Genomic DNA, 27,768 nt, shown 5'->3' with positions numbered 1-27,768 from the left:
TAATTTTTCAAGGGTAACTTGTCTGTTTTGCGAACAACAATTCTGCATATACTAAACATCAGACTCTAGGTTTTTGTTTTTTGAGTTTTTATTAGCTGTCCCAACTTGCTAAAGAACCATACTTTTCTTCACACTCCCTCATTCATGTTAGGATAAATACACGTTAACAGTAATATTAACAAAATGAGCCTGTTTCTTATGACTCACATAAGTGACAAAATTCACTTGTCATGCCAGTGAACCCTCAGTGTAGTGGGCCTTGATTTAACAGACTGGAAATAACAGGTGTTGGTTGTCTCTTTAAAACTAGTCATATGTTTTGTGCATCTGTGTGTGCATTGTCATAAACTTTCAGCATTAACAGACACCCTCTCCCTCATTAATCAAGGATTCACTGTAATTTCTTTCATTTACAGCTTCAGATTTCTATAGCTTCAATGGAGTGAGGTGGGTTTGGCTTCTTTAAAAAATAAACATTTTGCTGTTCAATAAACTAGTTTTTAAATATTTTTATTTGTGAGTCAATACTGGTCAAAATATTTTTGTATAACCTGGACATCTTGTGTCACCAGAAAAATTAATCTGAACAATGTTCTTTATAATGTGCATTGGCATTTTAAACAAAGCAACTTCTGTACACAGTGACAATACGAGAAGTCTATAAATTTAAAGCACTCTTTCCAATGTAAAAATAGGTAATCAAAAATACAGAACACCCACCTTTTCTTTGAAGGCAGAGTCTTAAGACACTCTTATAGCGAGTCTTTGGTATAAAAGGAGGCTCACTGACTGAAGAGAGCTCTTCTGTGTACATGTGTCCATGTGCATTAAGTACATGTGCACATTTTTGCAGGATCACAGCATAGACACAGCATCTTGGAATGAGAATATAACTACTGTAGATACTTGCCTATAAGTTGAGAAATTTCTACCAATAAATCAAGGCTAGACTGACACCTCGTCTTATCTGTGGGTCACTCAGGGATCAGGGCTGTTCAGGCTGTCACGGCAGACAGGAGAAGCCTGGAGGAGCTTTAAAAGTGCCTGCTGAGGGTCTGTGAAGTGTCTGAGGAACATTTTCAGTGATTGCAGACATCTTGCGACAGGCAGCTTTTGTTTACATTTGCTGGAGCTCCGTTGTAGAGTCTTCTGAGCATCCTCCTTAATGCCAAACCCAGCAGTGCCTCTTAAAATGACAGTGAACAGCATAAAAAGTCATCAGGCAGCAACTGAAGTAGGGTATTGTGCTGTGGTAAGCTGTTTATGTTGCTTTATATTGGTGCTGTGCTTGTTTTGGATGGTTTTTTAAAACTGCAAATGCTTTTCTGCAGATTCAAACCTGGATTCTTTTAAGCAATTCAATGCGATATTCAATTATGTTGCTGGGGGTGGGGGAATGGCACACAGTACGACATAAGCACCTTGTTAATACTTTCAAAAACAGTGGCATGGCTCATATTCTTTCCTCTTTCAATCAGTCTCCAGGGCAATCAGGCTCCAGGGCTAGCTGCAACTCCTTCTCACAAGAACCATTCCCCAAGTTTTACCCCCAATTTATACGAGGTCATAGAACATTCCGTGATTTTGGCAGAAAACCTGTCCTTCACTTATCTGTGAAATTGCTTTATAGGAGATTATCTGAAGTGCTGCCTAGTTTCATAAAGTAAACCTGACACTTTTTTTTCCTCCCCTACTTTTCCATGAGTAATGCTACACACCTGACCCTTGTGTACCATTGCTAATTCACAATAACAACATCTCACAATTCTGAGAACCCCAGACTTGCCATGCTTTGATGTTACTTGGGGCTTGGTCGTTCAGTCTCTGACAGATAATCTTGCTGAAGGGATCCAACGTGAGCCATAAAGCTGTTAGTCTGATATCCCCAGTCATAGCAATCAGGGGAGAAACTAGAAAACAAAATTTTAAATTAAAGATAACTTTGCTAAGAGTGAAGATAAAGCAATGTTTTAGGTCACACACTCTTATAAGATTTCTTCTATGCACTATTCATATTTTGGTTTCATGAAATGTGTAGGCATGTTTTGCTGAAATCCTAGAATGGTTCCTAGAATGAATTCCAACTATATGTGCCCAGGAATTTGCTTTGAGGCCCCAGGATTGAAAGAAAATGTACCACGAGTTTCAACTTAAGAGCGCAATCCACAACACATGCTTGGCCAGCGCATGTCCTCCTTGCCCAGGAGTGTTGCAAGAATGCCATAAAGCATGTTTGTGACTCCTCAAAAGCCAGCTAGGCTAGTGCAAGGACATGTGGCAGCCCCAAATCTAGACCTGGAGGGAGTATGTTTGTCCCGGCCAAAGCAGGCTGGCACAGGGAGTGGGAGAGGGTGACTGGAGGGAGGAATGGAGGGGGTGTTTTGGGGTGGGACAGAAGATGGATTGGGCACAGGAGAGGGTAAGATTGGCTGTGGCACCACAGGCTAACCCCCACCTAACCCCCATCCCTGGCCTGATTAGCCTTACCCGGGCTGCTCAGATCTGCACCTGCAAAATTGCTGGTGCAGATCTGAGAAATCCCACAGGGCTGGCTGGGATGTCGCCTGAGGCAAGGGGAAAAATATCCCCTTACCCCAATTTGCCTTCCAGCAGGCCCTTAGCTTGCACTGGAGGCAGCCTCCAGGATTGGGCTGTAAATTTTAAATTGTTAAGCCAGGTATTAAAAGTTTCACACTAAAAGGTTCCAAATGTACTATGAAAATAAATCAGAGTACAGGTTGTGTTGCCACACATGATGTGCCACATACAGGAAAGAACATTGCAACAATCATTATTTGTGTGTTAAAATAGCCAGAACCTGTTTAACTGGTCTTCTCAGCAACCCATAGGGTAATGTACTGTGGGAAGTAATTCCTATTCTTTTGCTGCCTCCCAGCATTGTTCAATTTAGTGATGCAGGATGAAAAAAGAAGCTCCAATTTCCCTGGAGTGTGTATGAAGCGAAGGCTAGACCTTCATGCAGTTGAGCATCATCCGTGGTTGGTGATGTGCTGCAAGGAGTAAATTGCTATTGTAGGCAACATGTACTGGATTTAATCCAGCAAATTTATGCATTTATAAACCGTAGCATTTCAATGTTAAGAGTGTAGCTGACACTGACTGAAAAACAAATTGGGTCCGCTTTTAATGAACCAGCAGAATCCATTTGCAATGGTAGGTGGAGCTCTCTAAATGCATACAGTATATGATCACGCCACTCTTTTCAGCTTTTGGTGCTGTTGTCTTCAGTTTCACCAGCTGTGTCCCTTCCTGCTAGCAGCCCATATACACTGTATGCATGTCTCCTTTCTGTACTTGGCTAGGAGACTTAAGACCCATAAGAAAACAAGATAACAGAGTGCTGTGAGGAACCGTTCGTTTCTGACATGCACCTTCCATTTTCATCCATCTGCCTCACCTGCCATGCATGCTGTGTGGTGAGATGCTCCATGCCAAGTCATCGTCACTGTCATATCTACGAGGATTGTCAAAGAAGTAAGACCTTGGACTGAATGCATGAGTTGGTACTATCCCTGGATTTGTCTGGGTGAGAAAGAGAGGTTATTTGTCTTGCAACCCTTTTCACTGTAGAGGTCTGTGATTTGTGTCATTTAGAGAGAAAAACAGGGAATTCTTCTCATGGCACTGGAGTCAAAACCCTCATCCATTTTCCTCATTTCCCCAGACACCTTTTCGAAAATGTCTGCCTATGAATACCACAATTGCTCTCTCTCTACAGCTGCTGCTACTCTTTTTCCTTATCACCTTTACTGGGAGGATGGGAGAGAGGAGACCAGGCAATATGAAACTTGGCAAAGTTTCTGCAAAGCCGATTGTGGCAGTTTCAGAGGCTTAGCTCCATTTGGTAACATTCTGAAATCCATCTTCCCTCCTAGAAGAGCATGACCTGTCATTTTTTGAGTCATAACAGCCTGCCAGGTCTTTAACAAGTGTTATGTATTAGTGCCAGAGTTCCCAAAGGGTTTGTTTGTTTGACTCGTCTCCTTCAGGAGCAAGACTCTTCATGATCTTCCACTCTTACTGTGGGATGGACATTCAGTACCAGCACTCCTTGCAACACACCCTGTGTGTGCTTCCAAAACTGAGTGAAGTCACTCAGTGAAATCACTATCAGTTCAATCCTCATTTTTAAAGACATTCATGGTCCTGCAAGAAGTCTATGTGGCTACAGTAGCAAAGCATTTAGGAGTTAGGTGAGTTACATATCAAACAAAAACCAACCATTTCCTGTCCAGACCCAGGAAATATTTTTCTTGCCTGTATCTGACAGGTGCCTCTTCAGCCTATTCTTCAAACTTTGGCTCTTTCTACTATTGAATCATTCTTACAATACGTATTTAGAGCAAACATTTGTGGGGCTGGAGGAAGCTGTGACACTGCTGTGTGTTCCACCTGCAGGGTACAGTCAAGAATTACTCTATTTTGTGTTTAATACTGTTCCCTTTTTCAGTTTCAAAATTTTTTTTGAACTGTAATGAGTATGAATGTCCAATGAGGCTGGCAATGATTAAGCCAGGCTGAACACCACAAAGATCCAACCTTTCTGTTACTATATCTTAAAATGGACATAGCATCACACAGTATCTGTATATAAGCTGACAAACACTAGGTTACCTTGGCATTATTTGGTATTTTTAGCTTTGAATATGTTCTACTTACATCTGGAGTGCCTCATTATTATGGTGACACACGTCTTCATATAAAAGTTATGTAAGTGGTGGAAATAGTGAACTTAGATAGATGTGCAGCCCAATCCTAACTAAGAACGAAATCCTGAGCTCTTAGCACTGGTCCACCACTGGCACTGAGTGTTGCAAACATGCTGTAAGGCACATCTGCAGCCCTCCGCATTGGTCCACTACTGGTGCTAGTTCAGTGTCTGCCAGTGCTGGGTTAGCACCAGTGGACTGCTGCTGCTGTTGCCTGAACTGCTGGGTAGCAGAGAAGTAGGTGGGGACAAGGGGAGGAGGCATTCCAGGGCAGGGGAGGCGTGGAGAGTGTGGTGAGGAGGAGTGCCAGGGGGAGGGAGCGAGGTGGGAGGGAGGTGGGACTGGAGGAGCTCTACTCCTCCGCATCCAGAGCCTGGCCCGACATGGAGGTTCTTGATTCTATGGCAGCCCAATGGCTGCCGCAGAACCAAGTAGCCCCATTGCGGGGGAAGGGGATGAAGTGGGGGAAGCGGTGGCTGCCCTGTTGCATGCAGGATGCCACAGCAGTCGTTTTGGTGCCAGAGAAGTCTGGGTCCAACAGGCCGCTCAGGATTGGGCTGTAAATCCTTAGATAGGCAGTTAGCCTAATCCTAACTAATCCTTAGACGGGCAGCCCAATCCTAACTAAATTTTTGCACAGTGATGGAGACGTGCCAGCACAGACTATGCTGCATCCTACAAGGAATTTTGGCTGCTGGAGGTCTCTTTGGGATGAGGGGACATTTCTCCCCTTACCCCTGGGTAAGCCATAGCAGCCCCTATGGGTCAACTCAGACCTGCAGCAGCTATAGTACTAGCACAAGTCTGAGTTGATCTGTGCAGGCAGTTCAGGCCTGGAAGGGGATAGGATATATCAGGTGCTGGTGCCGCCAATCACACTTACACTCACCTCCTGAGCCAAATCCGTCTACGCCTCTGCTGTCCCCCCCACCCTCTCCACTTCTGAACCAGACTCACTGTCCTTCACTCTGCCAGCATGTGGAGGAAGGCTGTTGCAAAGTGCTTTACAGTGTTTTGCAACAACATGTGCCAGTAGAACACATGTTCCACCAGTGCTTTAATTCAGTAACGGATTTACCCGTCACCACTCCTGGGGCAAAAGTCTGCGATGCTGCCCCCCCCACGCTATGCTGCCCCCATACTTACCCAGCACAACGGAGCCTCATGCAATTCCAGGACCAACTGGGGAAGCATTCTGAAGCTTCACTGCAGTCTTAAAAAGTACTTCTGGGAAACCCAGATCTTCCCCAGATCTGCAAGGACTACTATTACATATGATATTTTCTTGAGAGCAAGCCCCATTGAATACAATGGAACTTACATGTGAGTAGACATGTATAGGAATGCTCTGTTAGATAATAAAAACTTGGAGCAAAGAGCAAATGTTGACATACAGGAAAATCAAGCGATGTCATGAATTTTCATTGTTAATTTAACAGCTCTTGTTACATACTATATTGCTGTTCTCTTATGTGGTTTTGCCCTCTAGTGGCTAATTACCAGACCATCTAATGTTGATGCTTTATTAAAAGTATAAATTGGAACTCTTATTTGCCTTTTAGTATTTTGGGTTTTGTTTTCTTTTTAAGTAATTTTAGAATTTTTCAAAGATATAGGAAAAAGAAACTATAACTCATTTTTTAGCATGGGTCATGACATAATATGAAGAAACTACAGACATGCCCCCATATCCGTGGGGGTTCAGTTCTGGAAACCCCCTGCAGTTACCTGAAACCACAGATACAAGGGAATGCCTGCCCTTTCCCTCCGGAGCCGATGGAAGGTTAGCTCCCCTTGACTCTGGAGGATCCTCTAAGCCCAGCAGACTGAACTCTACAGCTTAAAACACATGACTTCCAGTTTCATGGAGAAAAAGAAAGTGACTTTTTAATCCCTAATAAGGTATCAGGAGGCCTGGGGAAGGCCTCTGGGTGCAAAGGAATTCGTGGATCTTAGTGCTCTAAGTGTAAGTGTATAAAAAGAAGAGTTCTTCAATGATATCATTGCGCATTCAGATTTTTTGCAGTGGGGAGGTCCCACCTGGGGATCCCACCTGGTTGGACTGACCCAGTAGTGGTGACAGTGGTACTACACCAGGGGTAGACAACCAATGGATATACGTGAACTACTTAACAAAATGACTAACTGCCAAAGATCTACTAACAGGATTTTTCATTATTTGCATACCTTTTTAAAAGCAAATTAAAAGCAAATTCTGTTTGAACAGTGGACCCAGTGCCAAAAAGTACCAAGTCTAGAGTGTACTATCTTAGACACTGTGGCACATCATGTACCAAAAAGGGTTTAGCATTCACTGGAGATGCTCTCTCTCTCTCTCTCTCTCTCTCTCTCTCTCTCTCTCTCTCTCTCTCTCGAGAGAGAGAGAGAGAGAGAGAGAGAGAGAGAGAGAGAGAGAGAGAGAGAGAGATGGAATGCACACTAAACCTCAACTCAGCTTTCTGGAAGTTGAGTTTTTGGAGCCAAGATGCTCCAAAGACTGAGAAAGAACAAACATACGTATTTGCTTTGTTATTTGTGCAAACATACAGTTCAGATACTGGAGGAATGTGTAAGTTGGGGTGGCTCCATCTAGCATGGAATGGATGTATAACTCGGTCCACCTAAAGGTTGCAAGTACACAAGGAACAACATTACCTGTGGAAGCCACTGCCTGTAGATAGGTAATGTCTCAGGAGAAGTCAGAAATGAATACAAAGCTCTGCTATGGATTGCCAACACAAACCTAACAGCCATAACAACCTCTGCCATTCCTGCTACCTAGCCCAGCCACCAGCTCTTTGGGGTGTGTGAAAGAGCTGAAGCACACAATCTTTTGGCCTTCTAAGTACCCAGGACATACTCGGGTATTTCAGCGATAAGGGCCAAGGAGATACCCAATTAAAGAGTGGTGCCTGAAAACTCTGCACACATGCAGAAGCAACTCCATTTTATTATTGCTTCACACATGCCTGCCATCCAAAACATGTCTGTAATCAGCCCTGGTTTAAATTATATGCTAAAAGAGAACCTAGAATAGTGACCAAATAGCTCACACAGCAGTGGTAAAAGCAAAACATTCTTCTCTTTTTCTCCTCAGGATCTTCTCAGAACAACACAATCAGCCCAGGAACAACACAGAACAACTTATCCCCATTCCTGGATTGTACCCTTCCCCCCACACACACACTTTGAAGAAGCAGCTGGGGGAGGACGTTCCTGGATTGCTATAGACAGACTATAGACAGACTATTGCTATAGACATACCCAGCAGAAGTAAATAATATGGAACAGGGATCTCAGAGCCAATGGAAGGGAGAGGGAGGAAATTATTCTGGATTGCTGCAGACACAAACACTCACCCAGAGAAGCCCACCACAACCATGCACGCCACACAGAGAGGGAAAAACATGCGCAAGTTCCTCCTCCCTCCCAAGTGACCGGCTGCCAGCCCAATCAGCTGCAAAGGAGGTGGTCGCAGCCCTTTGTCTGCTGCGAATTACCCAAAAGTAATGCGTGAACTACCAGTATCTTGTGAGCTACAGGTTGCCTACCTATGTACTATGCAATGCACCATCAAGGCATGGTCAGAAGGCACTGGGGAGGACTTCAACCTAGGGCCACAGCAACATGACACTGATCCCCAATCTTGCCCCAGAAACAATATGTAGTATTTTTAAGCCTAAAACATCGAACCAGCTCTCAACCATGAGACAGTCTCTAACTTCAGAGGGATGTGCCATTCTGAGCAATGGTTATGGGTTAAGTGGAAGAATAACTATACTGAAGTGAAGTGTTAGTGTTGGATCCTTCAGACATAGTCAGACACGTTCATGCGCCCAGTAGCCCCTTGGACTTTAGAAAGGACTGGTTACACTGCATGTGACTTGAAAATAGTTTGAACTGTGGAACGTTAACCTGTAATGAATGAAAAAGGCAACTTACTAGGTCTTTCGTAGGGTTTCGAACACGGAAGAAGAAGACAACTAAGGAAGTGGGCAAGAGCTCCCACACAAATAGTATTACTCCAAATACCACATATCCAGCATCACCCAGCTGGCACTTCAGGTCTGCCTGTGGCAAAATTAAAGTTGAATCTGTTACACATAAACAACTGGATTCAATGTTTGCAAGCAACAACAACACCCACAGCAGTTACTGTAGACAATAACTGGGAAAATAAAAATTCCTTTCATGCAGTCCTGAGCCATTGCCCAATTTAGGTGCAAAATCAATAATGTGAACTAGATCTCTGGGGTTATCAGAGATAATCTGAATGCATCTTGAATTTTCTTGGGAGTGACTGCTGCTTCCTAGCTTTCACAGGGATCTCCTGACCCCCAGATTCTGCTCATCAGAATGTCCACCTCAGTGGGAACCTACAGACTACTGACTTGCAGGGTTCCAGACCATCTACTGCAAGCTATCCTGGGAGAAGTGGGATTCAACTATGAGAAAAACAAACCCTGAAGATTTGCCCTAATTCTAAGTCATAATGATGGAAGGATTACATTCCTGAGTAAGCCAAAATAATTTGATAAGCTTCTGAATTTCTCAACAAATCTAGACTGACTGAGGGTTATACATGAATATGAACTTGACTGACACCTGATATTTTCATCATTGGAGTGACTTGAGTGAAATATGTTTTATCAAAAGCCATTATTATTATTATTATTATTATTAACTTTATTTCTATCCCACCTTTCTCCCCAGAGGGACTCAAGGCGGCTTACAACAAGGTTAAAACAAATTTAAAACATAATTTAAAAACAGATAAAAGCATATTTTTATGCTAAGACCTTGTTGGCAGATGCTATGGCTTTAAAACTACAGTAAGCTTGAAACCCAAGATCTACCATTGACGGTCATGTGGCAAGGTAATTTTTGATGGAACCATGCCACAACAACACATATGCCCCTGGTTATATTTCTCAGGATTGGTGATCCCTTGTGCATGTGCAACTCTCCTGTTTACAGAAGGGGCTTCCATCCATGAAGCACTATAGAAGGGGTGCTCAAACTTTCAACTTTAGGGATGCTGGACCTTTAACAAGTGTATAGAAAAGAGAATTCAGCAGGTGTAGCTTGTCATCTGTGGGATGACAAGTTGCACCTGCTGCAATTCTCTCTTCTATACACTTGTTAAAGGTCCAGCATCCCTAAAGTTGAAAGTTTGAGCACCCTTGCACTATAGCATGGAAGGTTGGGATACCACCCAATATTTCACTCTGGGGCAAAGCAGCTATATTCGCTCTCTCCAAACTGTACACTACAAAAAAACAAAACCACCAGAAAAACAACAAACTATATGTCCTCCAGTTAAGATTTGACTAAGATTTGCCTCTTTTTAAAGTCTGGTAAAACTGGTATATAAAATCCTATGTACATCTTGCATAAGACACATCTACACTTCCTATTCATGTTCCTACTTTCTACAGTATTTACTGTAAAGTCTGAGCAGAACCTCTGGTAAAAACCTGCTTTTGACTTCAGAGTGTTTGTATGAGGGCATGACTTCTATATAGTCAAGCATCTGAATTAAGAATTTGTTGTCAGAAGAAAATAATATACTTGCCTGATCTGATACATTGTACCAGTCATAATCAAAAGAATTTACTGTCTTGTTCTGAGAAAATGTTAAAATGCACAGATTGTAACAGGCTCTTGATGTATAGAGTAATATAACAGTCACTCCTATGGTTGTTAACTGACATACAGATGAACCCTAGAAGAGAGAGGAAAATACACATTAGCATATTTATATTTGGAGTCTGCAAGTGAGCACTGAAATGGTGCAGTTCTGGTTCTTGGAAGAAAAGCAGATGCAAAGAACCCAGATGAAACCATCTCAATCCAACAAGAACTTTATTGGTTTAACAAGGTTTGTTGGACGGAGAATGAGTGCCAAGCTTTTTGGCTCTAATCAGAGCTGCCTTGAAAGGTGCATCTAGATCATAAAGGCACATGGCACAGTATGGGACGAAAAGACCAACAACTGTAAAAATGTTAATTGGAATTCTTATTTGCCTTTTGGTATTTTGGTGTTTTTTTTAAATTCATTTTATAATTTTTCAAAGATACAAGGAACTATCCCTCTTAACATTATATGAATAAACTATATCAGTTATATTCAGACAAGCCTTTTCTTAGCTATCCCTCTGGAATATATTCAAACAAACTCACTTGCACCATATATTCAATTTTAAAACCCAACTCCTATTTTTATCCACCTCTTATGTGGCAGGAGAGAAAAATACACAACTTTATCTATAGTGTATGTAGTACCTGAAGTGTTCAAAGTATTTTTCAGTCTTTATGTTTTTTGTTTCCACAACAAAACTGTGATGCTGAGGGCCTGGCTCAAGGCATGCTGGCCTTATAATTCAACTTTCATTCTCATAACTAGAACAGGAGCGGAGTCTGAAAGATAGAGCTTTGTGCAGGAGTCAGGGCCCCTCAGATAATTCCATATCCATGTCATTCTTGAATCTCAGTCATTTTGGTCAACACTCCTTGTGGCTTTTACTGGATCATGCTGGTTAAAGAGGGCAAATCTAAATGACTTTGTTGCACACCCTACTATTCTTTTGCCCTTCCACTATTTGAACAGTGACATACTCTACATGTTTACAGAGAAGCTTCATGAGGTTGTTCATTTTCACAAACAAGTGTCACTCTTTTTGCTAACAGTCACAACATGCAGCAATGAACCCTGTGCTTAAGTTCTTTTTTCTAGGGACATTGAACCCAGTTCTTGATTCTCAAATTCTCAATGCAAATGCATTGATTCCCAAATGCATAGCAACACACAGAGAACAAAACATCATATTGTTGTCTGCTTCAAAATCAGTCTGAGGTCACGGTACTAAACTCAATGGAGCAATAGTCTGACTCGATAAAAGGCAGCATTATATAGTAGGGAACCTACAGCGCAATCCTATGCATGTGTACCCAGAAGTAAGTCCCACTGTATTCAATAGGACTTACTCCCAGGTAATTGTGTACAGGATTGCAGCCCTAGTTTCATTTTTTTTATAATCCAAAAGAACTAAGGGCACAACACTAACCCACTTTCCAGCACTGACATAAGGGCAATGCAGCTCCGAGGAAAACATTCCCTTACTTTGAGGAGGCCTCTGTAAGTGTTTCCCAACTGCAGGATGCAGCACATGCCCCATTGGCACAGCTATGCCAGTGCTGGAAAGTTGCTTAGGGTTTGGATCCAAGTCTGACTGCATCAAATGCAGAGCACAAAAAAAATATTATAATTTTAAATCCGTTACTTGAACAAAGCAAATCACTTAGTAGGAAAACATAACCATAAACTATTCTGTCAGCCTACTCCTACTACTACTACAGCATTTTTGTCATTTTTTAAGAGATGACATTTAGCAGGCCTCCATAGGGAATGAGGTAATACATAATCCACCACCATAATTCAATCTGAAAATTGGGTGTGGGAAAGCCAAAATGGGTAAAATTTGAACCTGCAAAGTAATGAAGGGGAAAGAAGGGCAAAGGCATCAATTACATTTTTTGTCCATTATTGAGGGATGAAAGAACAGCAAAGAAATAAAAAAGAGGATTCCCCCACTCATCCTGCTCTTTTCACTGCAATGAACTGAGGAGAACTTGGCTCAGAAAAATTTATTGGGCCCAATCCCACCCACCCCACCCCCACAATCACCACAGAAAGAGACAGCTTTCTTCCACCCACCAAATAATGGTGGTGATGAGAAATAAAACTGAGCTCAGAATTAGCACACAATGGGTATACTTTTTCTGAGCTCAGTTCTCCGTTTCCTTGCCCCCACCCAAGCATTTTAGCAACAAAGAGAAACAGCCTTCCTTCACTGCAGAAATTGTCATGGGATGAAGGAACTGGTTTCAGAGAAAGCATGCCCTTTGTGCACTGTTCAGGGCCCAGTGGAACCAGAGTTGATCAGGTTGAACACTGGTCAAGAGCCCAGGCCCATCACAGTGTCCACCAAGCTAGGTTGACCCTGAATTGTGATCAAGGTAGCACCCAATGCACCATCATGGAGATAGGTGTTCCACAGGAGGAGGAGTACACTATAGGACTTTGCTGCAGGTCCCCAAGTAACCTGACACCCCCATTACTTCAGGAAAGCTGCCATCTTGCTTGCTGAAGCAACCATAGTGGAGGAGAGGGGAGAGAGAGAAACTTCCCGGAATCTTTTCACTTCATGGTTCCTTGTGTTGACTGAGGGGAAATGAGCTAAACTTCTTACCCCTCAAGCAAGACATTCCCATAGATCCAGGCTTAGCACATGCCCCACTACCTTCTGTTTCTAGGGATATTCCTGATGATATGAGGGAAGGGTGCGTGCACAATCCATGTGGATTTTTTTTTGTGGTGGTGGTGGTGGTATTACATTCTAAATTATTTTTCTGTAAGTGTGGGAGGTCTTTACTATTGTGATATTGTGCTTTCCTTGCCCTCTCTCACTCCAGTTTGGCACCCACAATGTCCTCACAGTTGACCTCTACTTTAGAGACAGATAAGTGTTCCTTATTTTCCATGGTTCACCTTCAGTTTTCACATGTTAAAAAAACCCCACATTAAGAGTTGGAAAGGCATTCTGAGTATATGTGGGGGGAACAGGCCTAAAGTTCACAAAATGAGCATGAATTCATATAGGTTTAATGGAATAATTTTTGGAGTTAAAGCAGGGCTTTTCAAACTGGGGCGTCGCGACGCCCCAGTCTGTGGGCCCTGGCCACTTTCACCTTAAGGGGCTGGGGCAGCCAGGAGGCAGGGAGGAGGCAACTTTGAAAGTGAAAGCAGAGCGATTGCGCCCCGTCTCCGCTAAAGTGGAAGTGAAGCTGCTGCCTTCCCTCCACCCCTGCTGTCTCTCCCCGCCCCTGCAAGAACTTGGAGCGGCTCAAACTCTCCAAGATAGTTTGAAAAGCACTGCGTTAAACTATAAACTGAAACGGCTTACTTTAATTTATGTTCAACAAGGCAGAAAACAAACTTCAGACTTTAACATCACTTATCTCTACTGGGAATACCATTCCTCCAGATGTTTTAAAAAATTCTAAGTTGTTCTTTACCTTGGATTCCAAGTAAATATTTGCTAAGGACATCTTGGAAATCTTGTAGAGACAGATGGAGAGTGAGATGGCGCACAGGACGAACAGCGTGTCATTAACAGCAACCCTGACCAATACAATGACTTCCCGATCTGAATTCTCTTTTTTCACAAGCACAGCACATGTCAAATTCACCAAAAGGAAAAGGAGACTGACAAAGAAAGACACAAGGTAGAGAGGCAACCTAAAGGGAGGGAGGAAAAACACAGAATATTTTCAAACACCAGAATATCTTAAAAAGTGATAACTGATTACATTTTCAGCAAGTTGCTGAATTTTCAGTAAGTTGCTTAATAAGTTGCTTAGTGTTCTCCAGGAAGATATACTTCCTGTGTTGCATGGACAGGTATGTGGGTTAAGAACAAAAACAAAACAAAAAAAAGCAAAAACAAAAAGAAGTCTCCATCTGTTCCAGTATCCTTTTTGCCACAGTGCCCAACCAGATGCTTCTGGAAAGCTCACAAGCAGGACACGTAAGTAAACAGCACTCTCTTTTGGTCATTCCTTCAGTTGGTATTTAGAGGTATATTACTGCTCAACCAGGAAGTAACAGGAACATTACTCATATAGCCAATGACAGACTTGTCCTATATGAATTTGTTTAATCTCCTTTTAAAGCCAACTTCTAAGCCTATGGACATCAATGCATCTTGTTTACATAAATTAAATGAGATTAGTATTTGTGATATGAGATTAGAACTTCTTTCATCTTGGATCCTAAGGCAGTTTACAAATAAAACATAAAACAATGGGTTGCATTACAAGGTCCTTCTTCAGTTTATGGAAGAGGCTCTAGCTGGGGGCTTCTAGTGGGGGAGGATGACTTTCATGCATGCTCTCTTCCCACTGCAGCTCCCTGCACCTCCCAAGTGTTCTTTTGGGACCCCAAGCCTTCAGGAATAGATTTTCAGATACAAAGGGCTGGAAAGACTGGTACAAATCACCCTGCTTGCTTCTACAAACAGGTTTTTCCACAAACATAAAAAAGCAATGAAGCAGGGGTGGGTGGGTGAAACGACAGGAAAAAAAGGATACCACCCAATATTTACTTTTTAAAAATACAGACTTTAAAAACAAGAATGATAAAGGAAAAAGCTCTCCATAGAGGAATAATCCACTCCCTGCCTCCAAGAGTACTAAACTAGCTGCGCAGAAATGACTGGAACTGGATCACAATGGATGTCAATAACATATAACACCTGCTGATCCAACTCGGGAATTCCAGCAGGCATAAAGGACAGCCCTATATTTACACCAAGGATTGAGGAAACAGCTTGTATATTAGCACAGTGAATCAGGCTATTCCCATGATAGCAGGCTAGTAAAAATATAATATATTGCTGAATTTTGGTGCATATAAATACAAAATAGATGCGAAGATGACTGTTTTGTCATCATGAGGGGAAAGCTGTGATTGAAAGAGCATTTTGGGTGTGGTGTAGTAGGTCCACATGCTCTGGATATCCTCAGATTTTTTTTTTTCTGATTACATCCCCTTGTGCTATGTTTGACAATGCTCATTATGTTCCCACATGTTTTAGGAGCATGGTGGGGAGGCTGTATTTGGAAGGATAGTTCTTGGAAACTTTTTCATAGCAGCGTTACAGGCCATATCCACAGAAAGCACCACTGTTAACAGAAATGTTCCAGGAAATGATACAACAAAAGCCTAAACATGTGCACCCCAATCAAGCAAGGAAGAGCCATGTGCACAAGCAACCTTCTGCACATGCAACCAATGTGTCTCTAGAAGCATATTTGCATCTTTGGTGTAATACCCCTAAAATCCCCAATAAATTGGATGCATCTGTCTTTTGATGAGGATGTGGATGCACCTCTCCTTGTTATGTGCAACTAATTGTGAATTAGTAGATTGGCTGACTAAGGCAGAAAATGATCAGAGGGCTGGGGCTTTTAAGCTTGGAAAAAATGAGATTAAAGGGAGAAATAATTGAGACTTAAACCTGGACAAGAGATGCAGAAACCCAAGTGGAAACAAGCATTTTCCAACAAATAATGCACATTTTGATGCAAAATCCTTGTGGGTTTCCTTATCTGTTAGGCCATTTCCCATGACATGACCCAAGTACCATTTTCATTTTTTATTCCTAAGTAGCAAGTCTTCCACATGGGTTTTGAATTTATGGTTTGCAAAGCTCATGCGATTGTCAACAGCTGTGAGTCTGGAGTCTTCAGAGGAGGTGAGATGGATCCACCCCCTATCACCACAGCTCATCCTTGTTTTCAGCTTTAAATGGCAGCCATCTCCTCCCCCTTGCTTGTGCCAAGTAGGTTACTACTTACCCGGAGAACATGATGGGTTCATGATGGCCACTAGCTTGAATGTCTTTAAAGGGGGATTGGACACATTTATGGAGGACAAGTCTATCATTGCCTATTAGTTATGATGACTATATGGCACTTCTGGGTCCAGTGGCAGTGAGCCTTTGTATATCAGTTGCAGGGGGGCAATGGTGGGAGAGAAGTTTGCCTCTCTCTTCTGGCTGTGGACTTCCCAGAAGTGGCTGGTGGGCCACTGTGGGAAAAAGAATGCTGCATTAGATGGGGGGAGGCCTTTGGCCTGGTCTAGCAGGGCTTTCCGTGTTTTTATCTTGAGCTCTTGAAATACTACTGCAGTTTTTAGTTTTTCCACATAAACTACTTGATCTGGGAACTTTGCCCATAACTATTATTTTCTGGTCTGCAGAAAAGTGTAGAACATATGCTTGAGAATGTAGGTATCACTTAAATAGCAAGAAGGTTTTAAATGGTTAAAATGCACTGTTTTTCTCTGTTTCACAGCAGCAATGAATGCAAACATTGGAAATAAATACAGAATATTTTACTACTACCAGTTATTCTACTGCTTCAAGTGACTTTTACATCTTTTGGGATCCAGCATGGTGAATAGATTCACACTTTTTGGCTTCTCACAACATGCATTAAAGGTGCTACAAGGGCTCAGATGGGGGCAGGCATTTGTAGCACCTCCTTAGCTACATTTTAAAATGTTTGATTTGTTTTATTTTTCACATCCATATACCACCATTCCTCCAAGGGGCACAGGGTGCAAGATGAAGGGCTCCTCCTCCTCCTTTTATCCTCATCACAATCAGTGTGTTAGAAATACCACTGCATTTGTTTCAAAGGAGGAGAGACTGAAATGCTCCCCCAAAGCACTAAATTCTGCTAGAAAATATTTTAATGAAAGAATGACTTCATTGAGTAAATGAAAATAACTCTTACTTGATGTATGGACCACCTCAGAATATGTACTTCTTACCTGTATTTAAGTAGTTCTGGTGAGTATTTTGACTTAGCTTTGAAAATCACCTGCAATAAAATGAGAACACATATCGTATTACACTTATAATAAAGATGACAAATGCAGATGCATGCAGTGGCATTGCTAGGAGGGTGTGGGGGGTGCAGGCGCTACTGGGTGACACACACAGGGGGGTGACACCACTACTGGCCAAAATAGATAAAATCATAGGTTTTAGGAATAGTACCATCATGTTATGTATCATTTGATGTGTAATTTCATGCAGAATGCAGTGAAACAAACCACGCTGAAACATCTCTATTATATCCAAAGTTATAGCCAAAAAACCAGAGGGGGTGGGATGATGATATGTTTTCCCACTCACCACCTGGGGTACTGCCACACCCACTGCATGGGAGCAGGTCCATCATAGAGGTGACTGCTGGCCTCCCACACCGGGTGACAAAAAACCCTAGTGATGTCACTGGTTGCATGCTCTTGTATTCTAGACACACGTTCTGATTTCAAACAAATTATAAAACCACACCCATGCGTTTTGTGGGACAATTTTAATTTACATGAAAAGTACTGCATTGCAGGGCATTGGGGCAAAAAGTCTCTTTGTATTGCTGATTTGCAAATACAGTATCCATTTTCTTAAGGACAAACCAAGTGTTATATGGGAGCAAAAACAGATTTGCTGTAAAGTATACACTCAACAAGGTATTGTAGCCAATCCTGGCCCTGTGATGTGATATACCTGTATTTATTTATTGAAAATATTTATCTCACCTTTCCCCATGTAAACAAAGGTAACCAAGGCAGCTTACAATAATAATTAAAAACAACCACTGAATTAAAAGACATCCAAATAAACCATTAGAAAATATGGTCCAGCTGGAAAGCCAACAGAAATCCATTCATAAAAGGGAAGGCAATGATACATGTGCTTCTAAATATGTGTTTAGGCTTATCTCATTAACAAATGACATATTTATACATGCAGCTGAGAATGTAATGCATGAAGCAATCTCTAGAGAAGTTGAGTAATGGAACTTCCTTGTCGGGGAGACTGAGATGGAGTCCATTGGAGACATTTTCTCACCACCTCATAAGAATTGTGCTGATTTACCACTCTTACTGCCTGCATGGGCCTTTCCCAAAGAACTAGAGCAGAATTCAAGTTTAGGGCATCAAGGTGAAAGAAGGACACACTGGATCATGCACCAACTTCCTCCCTCCCCTATATCCTGCAATGAATGCTATCAGCTTTTAGCTTGCAAGGAGGCAGGAGATCCAAGGCAAAGCTAACCACCACCTCCTGCAGAAAACCTTTGTGAAGTGCAGTTCATCACTGTAAGCCAAAACCATTCTTTCCTGACCTGGAAATGTGGGTACTGCACTGCGACTGCATCAGTCCTGGAGAGTTGGATAGGACTGGGCCCTGAGACCAGGAAGGGGTTAGGATATCAGTGTGCACTGCCACTGCTGATAATGCCCCTTCCTGGCCCCTGCCCATTCCTCCCCCTCCCAGCATTGTTCTGCATCCCCTCACCTTCCCAACTCCATACATGAACTTACCAGCACCGGCTAGTGTCTCCAATCCACTGGTGCATAGACTTGGCTGCTCACCACTCACTGCCTGGTGGTGGTCATGCCATGTCATGCCAAATGGCTTGTCATCTTTTGCAACCACTGTAAAGGGCCTTACACTGCCAGAATGAACGTTCCAGTGGCACAAGGTCTGCTTAGAACTGGGCCATTATACATAAAGAATATAATACAGTTCAATCAAAACCCTGAGTTCAAGTATCTTGTCAAGAAGCATTGCATGGAGTCATATATCTGGAATGGACCACAAGGTTCACTGCATTTGCTCACATTCACCAGTAGCTATTCTTGCCACTTCCTTTCCTCCCTGCATTCCATGGTTTTATTACCTTGCCTGCCTGCTCCTGTGTTGTCTTTCACAACCACAGTGGAATTTCAAATTGCAAACTTTGTGAGCCAGGACCTGTCTTCTACAATACTTTCTTTGCTTATCTTCACCCATAAAATGCCATGTACACACACAGCTAGTGCTGTAAAAATAGATAAGAAGCTATGCTAGTTACATCCCTTGCAGATGAGTTCAAAGTCTCTACACTCACAGCGCAATGATTTGCATGTCTACTCGGATGGAAATCCTGCTGGGTTGATCCTCCACTGCCTTAGTGCCGGCGCTGAGACTGTATTGCCAGCACTGGGTATCGCAAACATGCTCCAGCCCAGCAGGGGTGGAACTAGAGGAGGCCAAATCCTATCATCTCTCCTGGGCTCAAAAACCCAACATGGGGCTTCTTGAGTCTGTGCCAGCTATTTAGCTTGTGCAGCTCCAAGAAGCCCCACTGAGCAGGTGGGGGCTTTACTTGGGGTAAGGAAAGGAATGTCCTCTTACTCCGAGAAGACCTCTAGTCTGCTCAAATCCAGCACAGGATGCAGCCACTGCTCTTGTGCTGGATAGGATCGCTAATCCCCAGTTACTGTGTACAGCATGGCAACATTAATCTATGATATATGCTCATTGTTTCTGGCACATGTGTGTTGGGGGAGCTCTTTTAATATCCCAGGGCTCCTGATTGTTTGATTGCTCAGCTGTTTTAGCTGTATGACAGATTTCCTGATATCCAATAAATAAATTCAAAAACCCATTATTTCTTGCCCTTTTTCTCAATTGCGTCACATATTACTGTTAGAAGCAGGTGTGTTTTAAACATTTAGCGTGCACCCACTACTACCCTAGAACTAAAGGCGTTCGAAAAGTGTTATTTATTTTTACTCAGAAGTAAGCCCATTGTGTTCAGTAAGACTCTGTGGTGTAAATGAGTGCACAGTGTCATTTTTCATTGCCTCCCAAATGTGCACAATGAGGTAGACAGTGAATTTCTCTCCTTCCACAACTACTGAGGGCACAATCCTATACATGTCTACTTGAAAATAAATCCCATTGTGTTCAGTGGGGTTTACTCCCAGGAATGTGTGCATAGGATTGTAGCCAAAGTCACATAGCCCGAGTTCTAAATGGAAGCCTTTTAAATGCCTAAAATCTGACATATTCCCCCTTCTTTTCCTCTTTGCTAAATATATCTTGTTCCATTTCCCCTTAGTGTGTCATGCCTCATGTGTCATGTTTTCCAAACTTTTTAGTCATATTTATTGCTATCCTCTAAAACTTCCTCATTTTGTTTCATGATCCAAAAGAGTTCATGAGTAGTTTTAAGGAAGGGGGTTTTGCTGCCATACTCAGAGAATAAGGGTGAGTACCATAGATGTCTTCACAGAAGCTCCATGTGAGCCTGCTTTGACATTTCAGTGTTAGAGCAGGGAACTGAAAAGTGAGAGCAGGAAACAGTACATGGGGAAAGCAGGCATATTTTCTCTTGCATCCATGCTATGAATTAGACAAATCCCCATTGTGGAGGCACCATGGTTCCATTGTAGAGCACATGCTTTGCATGCAGAAGTTCCCAGCTTCAATCCCTGGCATCCCCAGGTGGGATTGAAATCCTGAATCCCTGAATGAAATCCTGAAAAGCTACTGCCAGTCAGCGTACACAGGGCTAAGCTGACGGACCCATCATCTGACTCATCAGAAAGCAGCTTCCTGCATGCGTACAATCTACTGTGCTTCCCACAATTGTCCCATTTGCAGTGTGAACTTTCAATCTGGGGGAAGGCGTAGGTTAAAGACCAGATTCATGTGTCAAATGAATTCACCCAGTAGCCTAAAAAAGTTTGCCTGGCCAGCCCAACACTCTTCCTTGCCGCTCACAAGCTATAAAACTCAAAGGAGATACCATTGTCTTTTGATGTGAAGCAGAAAGCAAACTACACAACTTCAGAAATCTCTTCAAGCTGAAATGAAAAGCAGAATATGTTACCGTCCCCATAATGTAGCTTAAATCTGGCTTGCATAACCACTCAGTCTAAAAAGGCAAAGATTTTCAGCTATTTCAGGAAGATTATATCTTAACAAATCTTTTGAGTATCAAAGATGTGTTCACCACAGTACAAAGAACATGGAATCTGAGGTAGTTTTCACAGAACTCAACGTTATTCCTTCCTGAATCTAGCACACTTCTGTATGTTTTTGCCCAGTTGTGCCTCTTAAAGATATTGTTCAAGTTCTCCTTGGGGGTCAGGACTAAAAGGTCAGTGATGCTGTGAGTAAAGTTCTGATGACAATACAATCATCGCATATCCAGCTTGTGACACTGCAGAGCAGAATGCCACTTTGAGCTTGTCGAGAACACACAGGTTGCTTTTCTTCTGTACTCCAGCTCACACTGGGAATCCAGGGCCAACTTTGGATCCTTCAAGCACGTCCAGACGGTGAAGAAACATGGCTTGACAAATTGTAGGGTTTATACTCCATGTAGACATACGAAGTAGCTTTCCAACAATGGGGGGATGCCCCGGTTTTTAACTGAAGTGAAGAAAACTGGAAAAACTACAGTATGTTCCCAATGATCCAAAGCAACTGAACTGAGTAGAATGTGGAATGTCCATGTAGCGCCGTGCAATCAGTCAGGTCATCTTGGACATGCAGTAAGGGTCTGCAGTTGCTCTAGATTCTCAACGTGAGTACATTCAGTGAAAAAATAGGATATACAGGAAGGGCCTTGGTATCCATTGAATACACTCACCACCTTACTGAGGTCCACCTTTAAATGCCTTGTGACAAGGAACAAAAGCACCAAAATTCAATTTCCTACCTATGCACTGTTAAATAATTATAATTTCAATCCACTAGATTCCATTATTCCCCCATCTAGTGGCTGAATGTGGTTTAGAATCTATACCAATGCATTCTGGGGATACAACGGAGAAGCAAGAAACCTGGAAGTAGGTCTTTAAAGTTATTTTTCCACTGATTTGGTATCCACTGATTTATTTATTTTTTAATTCACTGGGATTAAAAAAACGGAACCCTGGTGGATAACGAAGCATGTATGACCTGTATGAGCTTCAGGAAAGGAAGCAATGCAGGTAAGAGATATGCTAATCAATCTGTTGTTAATTTTGGAAACCCATCCTTGGGCAGACTGAGATTAATTGCACCTGAAGAATTAGCATTTAAAGGGCACAATCCTAACCAACTTTCCAGCACTGACATAGCTGTGCCAATGTGGTGTGCACTGCATCCTGCAGTGTGAAGGTAGTCAAGGGGGCCTCCTCAAGCTAAGGACAAGTTTGTTGCCTTACCTTGGGGGCTGCATTGTGGCTAAGTCAGTGTTGGAAAGTTGGTTAGGATTGAGCCCTAACTTATTTGTGCTATTAGTCTCTGGGCATAACTATTTTGCTATGTGCATTCATTATATTTTTTGCTCACTTTGATAGAGTATTATAGTGAATTTCCTAACCCGTTATGTCAGTGCTTTCCAGTGCTTTCCAGCACTGACATAAGGGCAATGCAGCTCTAAGATAAGGGAACAAACATTCCCTTACTTTGAGGAGGCCTCTGTGAGTGACACCCAACTGCAGGATGCAGCACATGTCCCATTGGCACTGCTATGCCAGTGCTGGAAAGCACTGACACAAGGGGTAAGGATTGCGTCCTGTATTGATTACTGCTTTGACACCTTGTATTTAGCATTTATTATTAGTCACTTTGGGCTTCCTTTCAGGAGAAAAAAGCAAGAAAACAAGGTATTTAAAAATAATGTCATGTTCTCATGACACACTAATCTTGTTACATGTAAAGGGGTGACTGCTTTAGGACATCTTCACACATGAGATTTCAAATGGTTCTTGCTCCAGTTAAGTTATTATGTGAAAGTAAAGCCTACATTGATCAAGACACTCCCTTGCATTACAAATACCTCCCTTCCACTTTGCCTGAACAGTTAGCAGAAATTCACAAAAGTATTGCCAAGGGGCTGTGCTGGCCTAGTGCCACTCCATGGCCCACTTGAAGGGTAATTTTTACGCCAAAAATTAATAGATTATGTTGCCGTCAGGATGGAGAATTTGCACTCCCAATCCTAGGGAAACGCTGGGGGTTCCTTCCTCCTCCCATTTCTCATCTAGGATAAAGAACCATGGTTCCCTCAGCATGGAAACCAGGTGATATAGGAGCAGTCTGGGAAGTCAACTGACCAAGCTAACCCCAACTCTTCTGCATCCACACTTGCTCTGGGTGGCAAGAGAGACCACTAAGGATAGGGGCAGGGAGATAGCTCTGAGCTCTGAACAGGTAAACCAGGTAAGCAAACTCATGAAAACAGAGTTATTTAAATTAATGAAAACAATGAAGGGAAAACTGTACATAAAAAGATACAAACAGGCCCTTGCAATGGGTTAAAAACAGGTCTTAAAGGCAATGAAAGCAATAAAAACTGGACACAACATGTCTAGGCAGTAAACGCTGCCTAGAAAAGTACTCACAGAAGCAAATTCTCCATTCATCTCCAGGAGCAGCTAGAAGGACCATCAAAAATGGACAAGTAACCTTTGTCAGTTCTTGTACCAAGATGCTTTCAGATTCAAACTGGTCTGCGCCTTTTAAGCACTTCCTCTTTTCCCTTCCCAGATTCTGCTGATCGGCTAACCCAAAGCTGTGCAGCCTAAAGACAGTCCCTCGAACCTTCCCTTGGCCATGAGTGTATGGACTTGACCAATGGACTGGCAGATGCAAAATATGGCAAGTGTATTAGCTAGAATCTAGCATTCCTCTTCTGCCAAATGAAGAAGATAAGCAATATACAAAATAGCTAGCAGAAACCAACAATACAGCCAGCCTTAATGGGAAGGGGGGGAGTTCCAGCATGACTCAGCGGAAACTTTTACATGGTAAATCTACCTAGCAGGGATGGCCCAATGGGATCCGCTGCCTGAGGCCCATGACCTACCACTGCTGCCACCACCACATGCACTGCCTCCCTGTAAAAATCCCACAAAGGAGCAAAAATGTAGCCTTGCTCCTTCCTACATGATTCTTTTTGACAAAATAGGAAATAGAAAATGTGGGTCATTTTGGGAACTCCCAATGTTTCCCAATGTACTTTCTGTTTTATTTAAAGGGACTGCAAAAAACGAGTGAGGTGAGGGGTTTGGGAAGCAGAATGATGCAGCTCTGTCTATGGAGGGCTAGAGGGAGGTGGTGACAGTCAGTGCGAAAGACACCCCGAGTCTGCTACTCCCCCTGCCTCCTGCTGTGCAAGATGAGCCGTATCATTCCTGTCAGGGATTCACTTAGGGATTCACTTAAGGATTACCTTAAGGCAGTGGCTCTCAAACTTTTAGCACTGGGACCCACTTTTTAGAATGAGAATCTGTCAGGAGTCAGGACACACCAGAAGTGGTGTCATGAATGGAAGTGACATCATTAAGCTGGAAAATGTTTAACTACCCTAAGCTGCAATCCTAAACACATTTACCCAGGAGTAAGTCTCATTGACTATCATTGTTTAAAGCATATACATTGTAGCCTGTTAAAAATAAAGATCTGTCACATTTCCCCAAATGCAGTCACATACCATGGTAGCATCAAACCTAATATATATATATAAAAGAATTATAGCACACTCCATAGAATAAGCTATACACATTGTCCCGAGGGTACATCATGGGTGGCAGAGTTCAGGGGCAGCAGAATTTTGGAGTGAGTTCAGCCTGCAGATTGCCTTGGGCCAAGCCTGGACAGACAGACAGACACACACCTTCAGCTAATAGGTCAAAGTTAAGATGACTGCTAGTCATCAAACTATGTTTTAGATGTGAATCTGCTGCTTTTCTGGAGTGTTCCTCCTTCTGCTCACCCATGTTTCAAGCAGTGCGTTAATGAATAGCACAGATTAGCCCCATTGTGGGCTTCCAGAGCCCTCTCTTTGTGCTAACAATCAGTAACTTTTCTTCAGACTGAAGCAGCTGCTTCAGTGCATGATGAGGCAGTCTGCCGTCTTCTTTTTATTTGGGTCAAAGTTGCCTCCACTCAGGTAGTGATTTCCTCTCCTCCCCTTTCCCACTTGCCTTTGCTTGTCTGCTATGTCAATGTAGGTGTACAGGTATTTTTTTTTAACAGGGCAGTCTTGACTCTATGTTGAATTACAAGCCAAACTTGTCACCTCTTGATTATAGTGTGAAGTTATCAATTAAAGTAGGAATGTTTGTAGCTTATTCTGTGGAATGTGCTATAATTCTTCAGAGACTTTTTCTACATTTCTCAGCTTCTTGCTTTCTTTTATAAGCAAAATCTGGCACAACTGCATTTTCGCTTTTGGTGTTCTACTTCTGCAAATCCCTTTTCAATGCCAACAACATAATATCCTAGCCACACGTAGGCTAGGGGGCTATATTTTTTTTAATGCGTAAAAGTTTTTTCAGCTCTCTTTATGGCCCACCTCCACCATCATTCTGTGAGACGTCTGCATTTGTCCCACTTTACAAATGGGGAACTGAGGACAAAAATCCAATCCTATGTACATTTCCTTGATACTAATATGACTTCCTTCCAAGTTAACATGCGTAGAATTGGATAGTAAATCACAGACATTCCCAAACAACTCAGTAAGTAACTAAATAGGTATAGGACTTGAACAGAAGTTTCCAAGGGCCTTCACAAACTTTCTATATGATGTGTTTTAAAGAAAACACACACAATTGCTCGACCACACTTAGACTAAATAACTGTTTCTGAAACTGTCCCACTAGGTGGGTCATGAGCCAATTTCAGATGGGCCCCCATTCATTTCAATGTTTAATTTTTAGTATATTAGACTTGATGTTAACATAGTATGTGACTGCATTTGGGGAAATGTGACAGATCTGTACTTTTAACAGGCTGCAATGTATATGCTTTTAACAATGATAGTCAATGGGGCTTATTCCTGGGTAAGTGTGGATACAATTGCAGCCTAGGATTGTTAAAAATTTTCCTGCTTGATGATGTCACTTCTGGCCATGATATCACTTCCAGGTTAATGACATCACTTCCGGTGTGTCTCAACAAATTATCATTCTAGAAAGTGAGTCCTGGGCTAAAACATTTGAGAACTACTGGACCAAATATTAGGACTAAACAATCCAGTTAGGTCCTATGATCAAATTGCTCAGATATTAGTCTTTCAAACATACAGCGTATTCCAGGTATTCAAAACTCCATGTACATTATTTGTTATTCTTACGATAGCCTTGGAAAAAGGCCAGAAAGGGGCGACGGGGGGGAGGGGGGCTGAGATATTAATAATGGCTGACCTAAGACCACCTAGCAAGTTTGTGGCTGAGGTGAGAATGAACCATAGACTTCCTGGCTCATTGCTAACACTCTTTACCCTCGCACCACCTCAGCTTTCTTCCTGCACATAGTTTTGCACCATTTTTTTAAATAGCCAGGAATAATGAAATTAGTTTAAAATTATTCCAACATGCAACATCTTCTTCCCCGTGGAATAGCATTCTAAAGTTCAGCTTGATGGAAGAAACAGCTTCTGCATCAAAACAAAGGACTGTATGGGGGTTTGCAGCATCTCTCATTCAGCTTAGATTCACTTTTTAACATAAATCCAATGTAATTCTGTGTGAGTGAGATCCCAGAACGGCACTAAAAATCAGATCAACAGATGAAAATGAATTGAGAAGTCTTCTTTTGCGTTGTTGTAAGATCAGCTGGCCTGCTGAATGTGCTGAGCAAAGTGATTTTCACAGTATTCCTCAGAGGATCAGGATGAACCATTTCATCTGTGATTTTTAGGGGAGGGGTGGTAGTTCAAGGGTAGTGTATATGCTTTCCTTGCCTGTTGAAGAAACCAAGTGCAATCCCTGGCATCCTCAGGCAGCCCTGAGAAAGCCCCTTTCTGAAACTCTGGAGAGTCTTTGCTAATCAGTGCAGACAATACTAAGCTAGATGGATCACTGGTCTGACTCAGGAGAAGGAGGGAGCTTCTTAAGCTTAAGGTAACTTCCACATTCCCAGGAATGAGAATTCCATTAATACTTCATGCAATAAACAATAAACCGGAAATGTTAGGTGCTGTACCTTCAATTTTTTCCAACGACGCAGAGAAAGGCAGAAAATTGAACTTCCTGCAGAATCCCTTCCAAAACAACTCTGCCACAATCCCATCAACCCAAGTGCAGAAGTGACCATTCCCTTACCTGAGTGAAGTAAAGGTTCATCAACGTCAGTGTGAAAAACTGGAGGCACACTGGGAAGCAATAAAGAAGCCAGAAGATGAAGGGGCTGAGGGAATTTGCAGTGACAAAGTCTTTGAAGTAAAACGAAAAAAGCACTGTCCTAAGAGAGGCCCAGAGCAGGCACAGAAATAAAAAGACCGTTTGATAACTAAACCTCTTGTGCCTGTAGTGGAGGACCAGCCAGAGCTGGATGTAGATGAACACAAACAGAAGTGAATAAAAGACACTGTAGGCAATTGTCAGACCCAGCTTGACATATGGAGGCACAGCCGGGCTCAGAGTTGGTGGAAAGGTGTCATTGGTCAGCAAGTCCCATTCCAGGGCCTCCATCTGGAAGCAGGCAGGCCCCCCTGGTTAGCTCTGCCTGTTGCTGCTTCTGCCTCCTTCGTCTTTCATCTTCCTACAGCAGAGGAACCAAGAAAAAGAAAACAAGCTGCACTTCCTCTTTAGCAATTCACTGATGGCTTGTAGCACATGATCATA

At 42.5% G+C, this 27,768-nt stretch overlaps 1 protein-coding gene across 1 annotated transcript; it reads right to left on the bottom strand.

Moving 5' to 3' along the window:
• Nucleotides 1–27,681, bottom strand: GPR137B (G protein-coupled receptor 137B). The gene is made up of 7 exons (XM_066617097.1): nt 27,247–27,681; nt 17,131–17,180; nt 13,809–14,031; nt 10,302–10,455; nt 8,673–8,797; nt 3,419–3,543; nt 1–1,910 (listed from the first exon to the last, which is right to left on the bottom strand). The coding sequence occupies exons 1-7, from the start codon at nt 27,613–27,615 to the stop codon at nt 1,799–1,801; spliced, it is 1,158 nt and encodes a 385-aa protein (XP_066473194.1). The 5' UTR covers nt 27,616–27,681; the 3' UTR covers nt 1–1,798.
• Between the last annotated feature and the right edge of the window lie 87 nt (nt 27,682–27,768).

Source organism: Tiliqua scincoides, chromosome 1, assembly GCF_035046505.1.
Source record: "Tiliqua scincoides isolate rTilSci1 chromosome 1, rTilSci1.hap2, whole genome shotgun sequence".
Classification (NCBI taxonomy): domain Eukaryota; kingdom Metazoa; phylum Chordata; class Lepidosauria; order Squamata; family Scincidae; genus Tiliqua; species Tiliqua scincoides.
The sequence above is the reverse complement of the archived record's forward strand: the minus strand, read 5'-3'. Positions and strand labels throughout refer to the sequence as shown.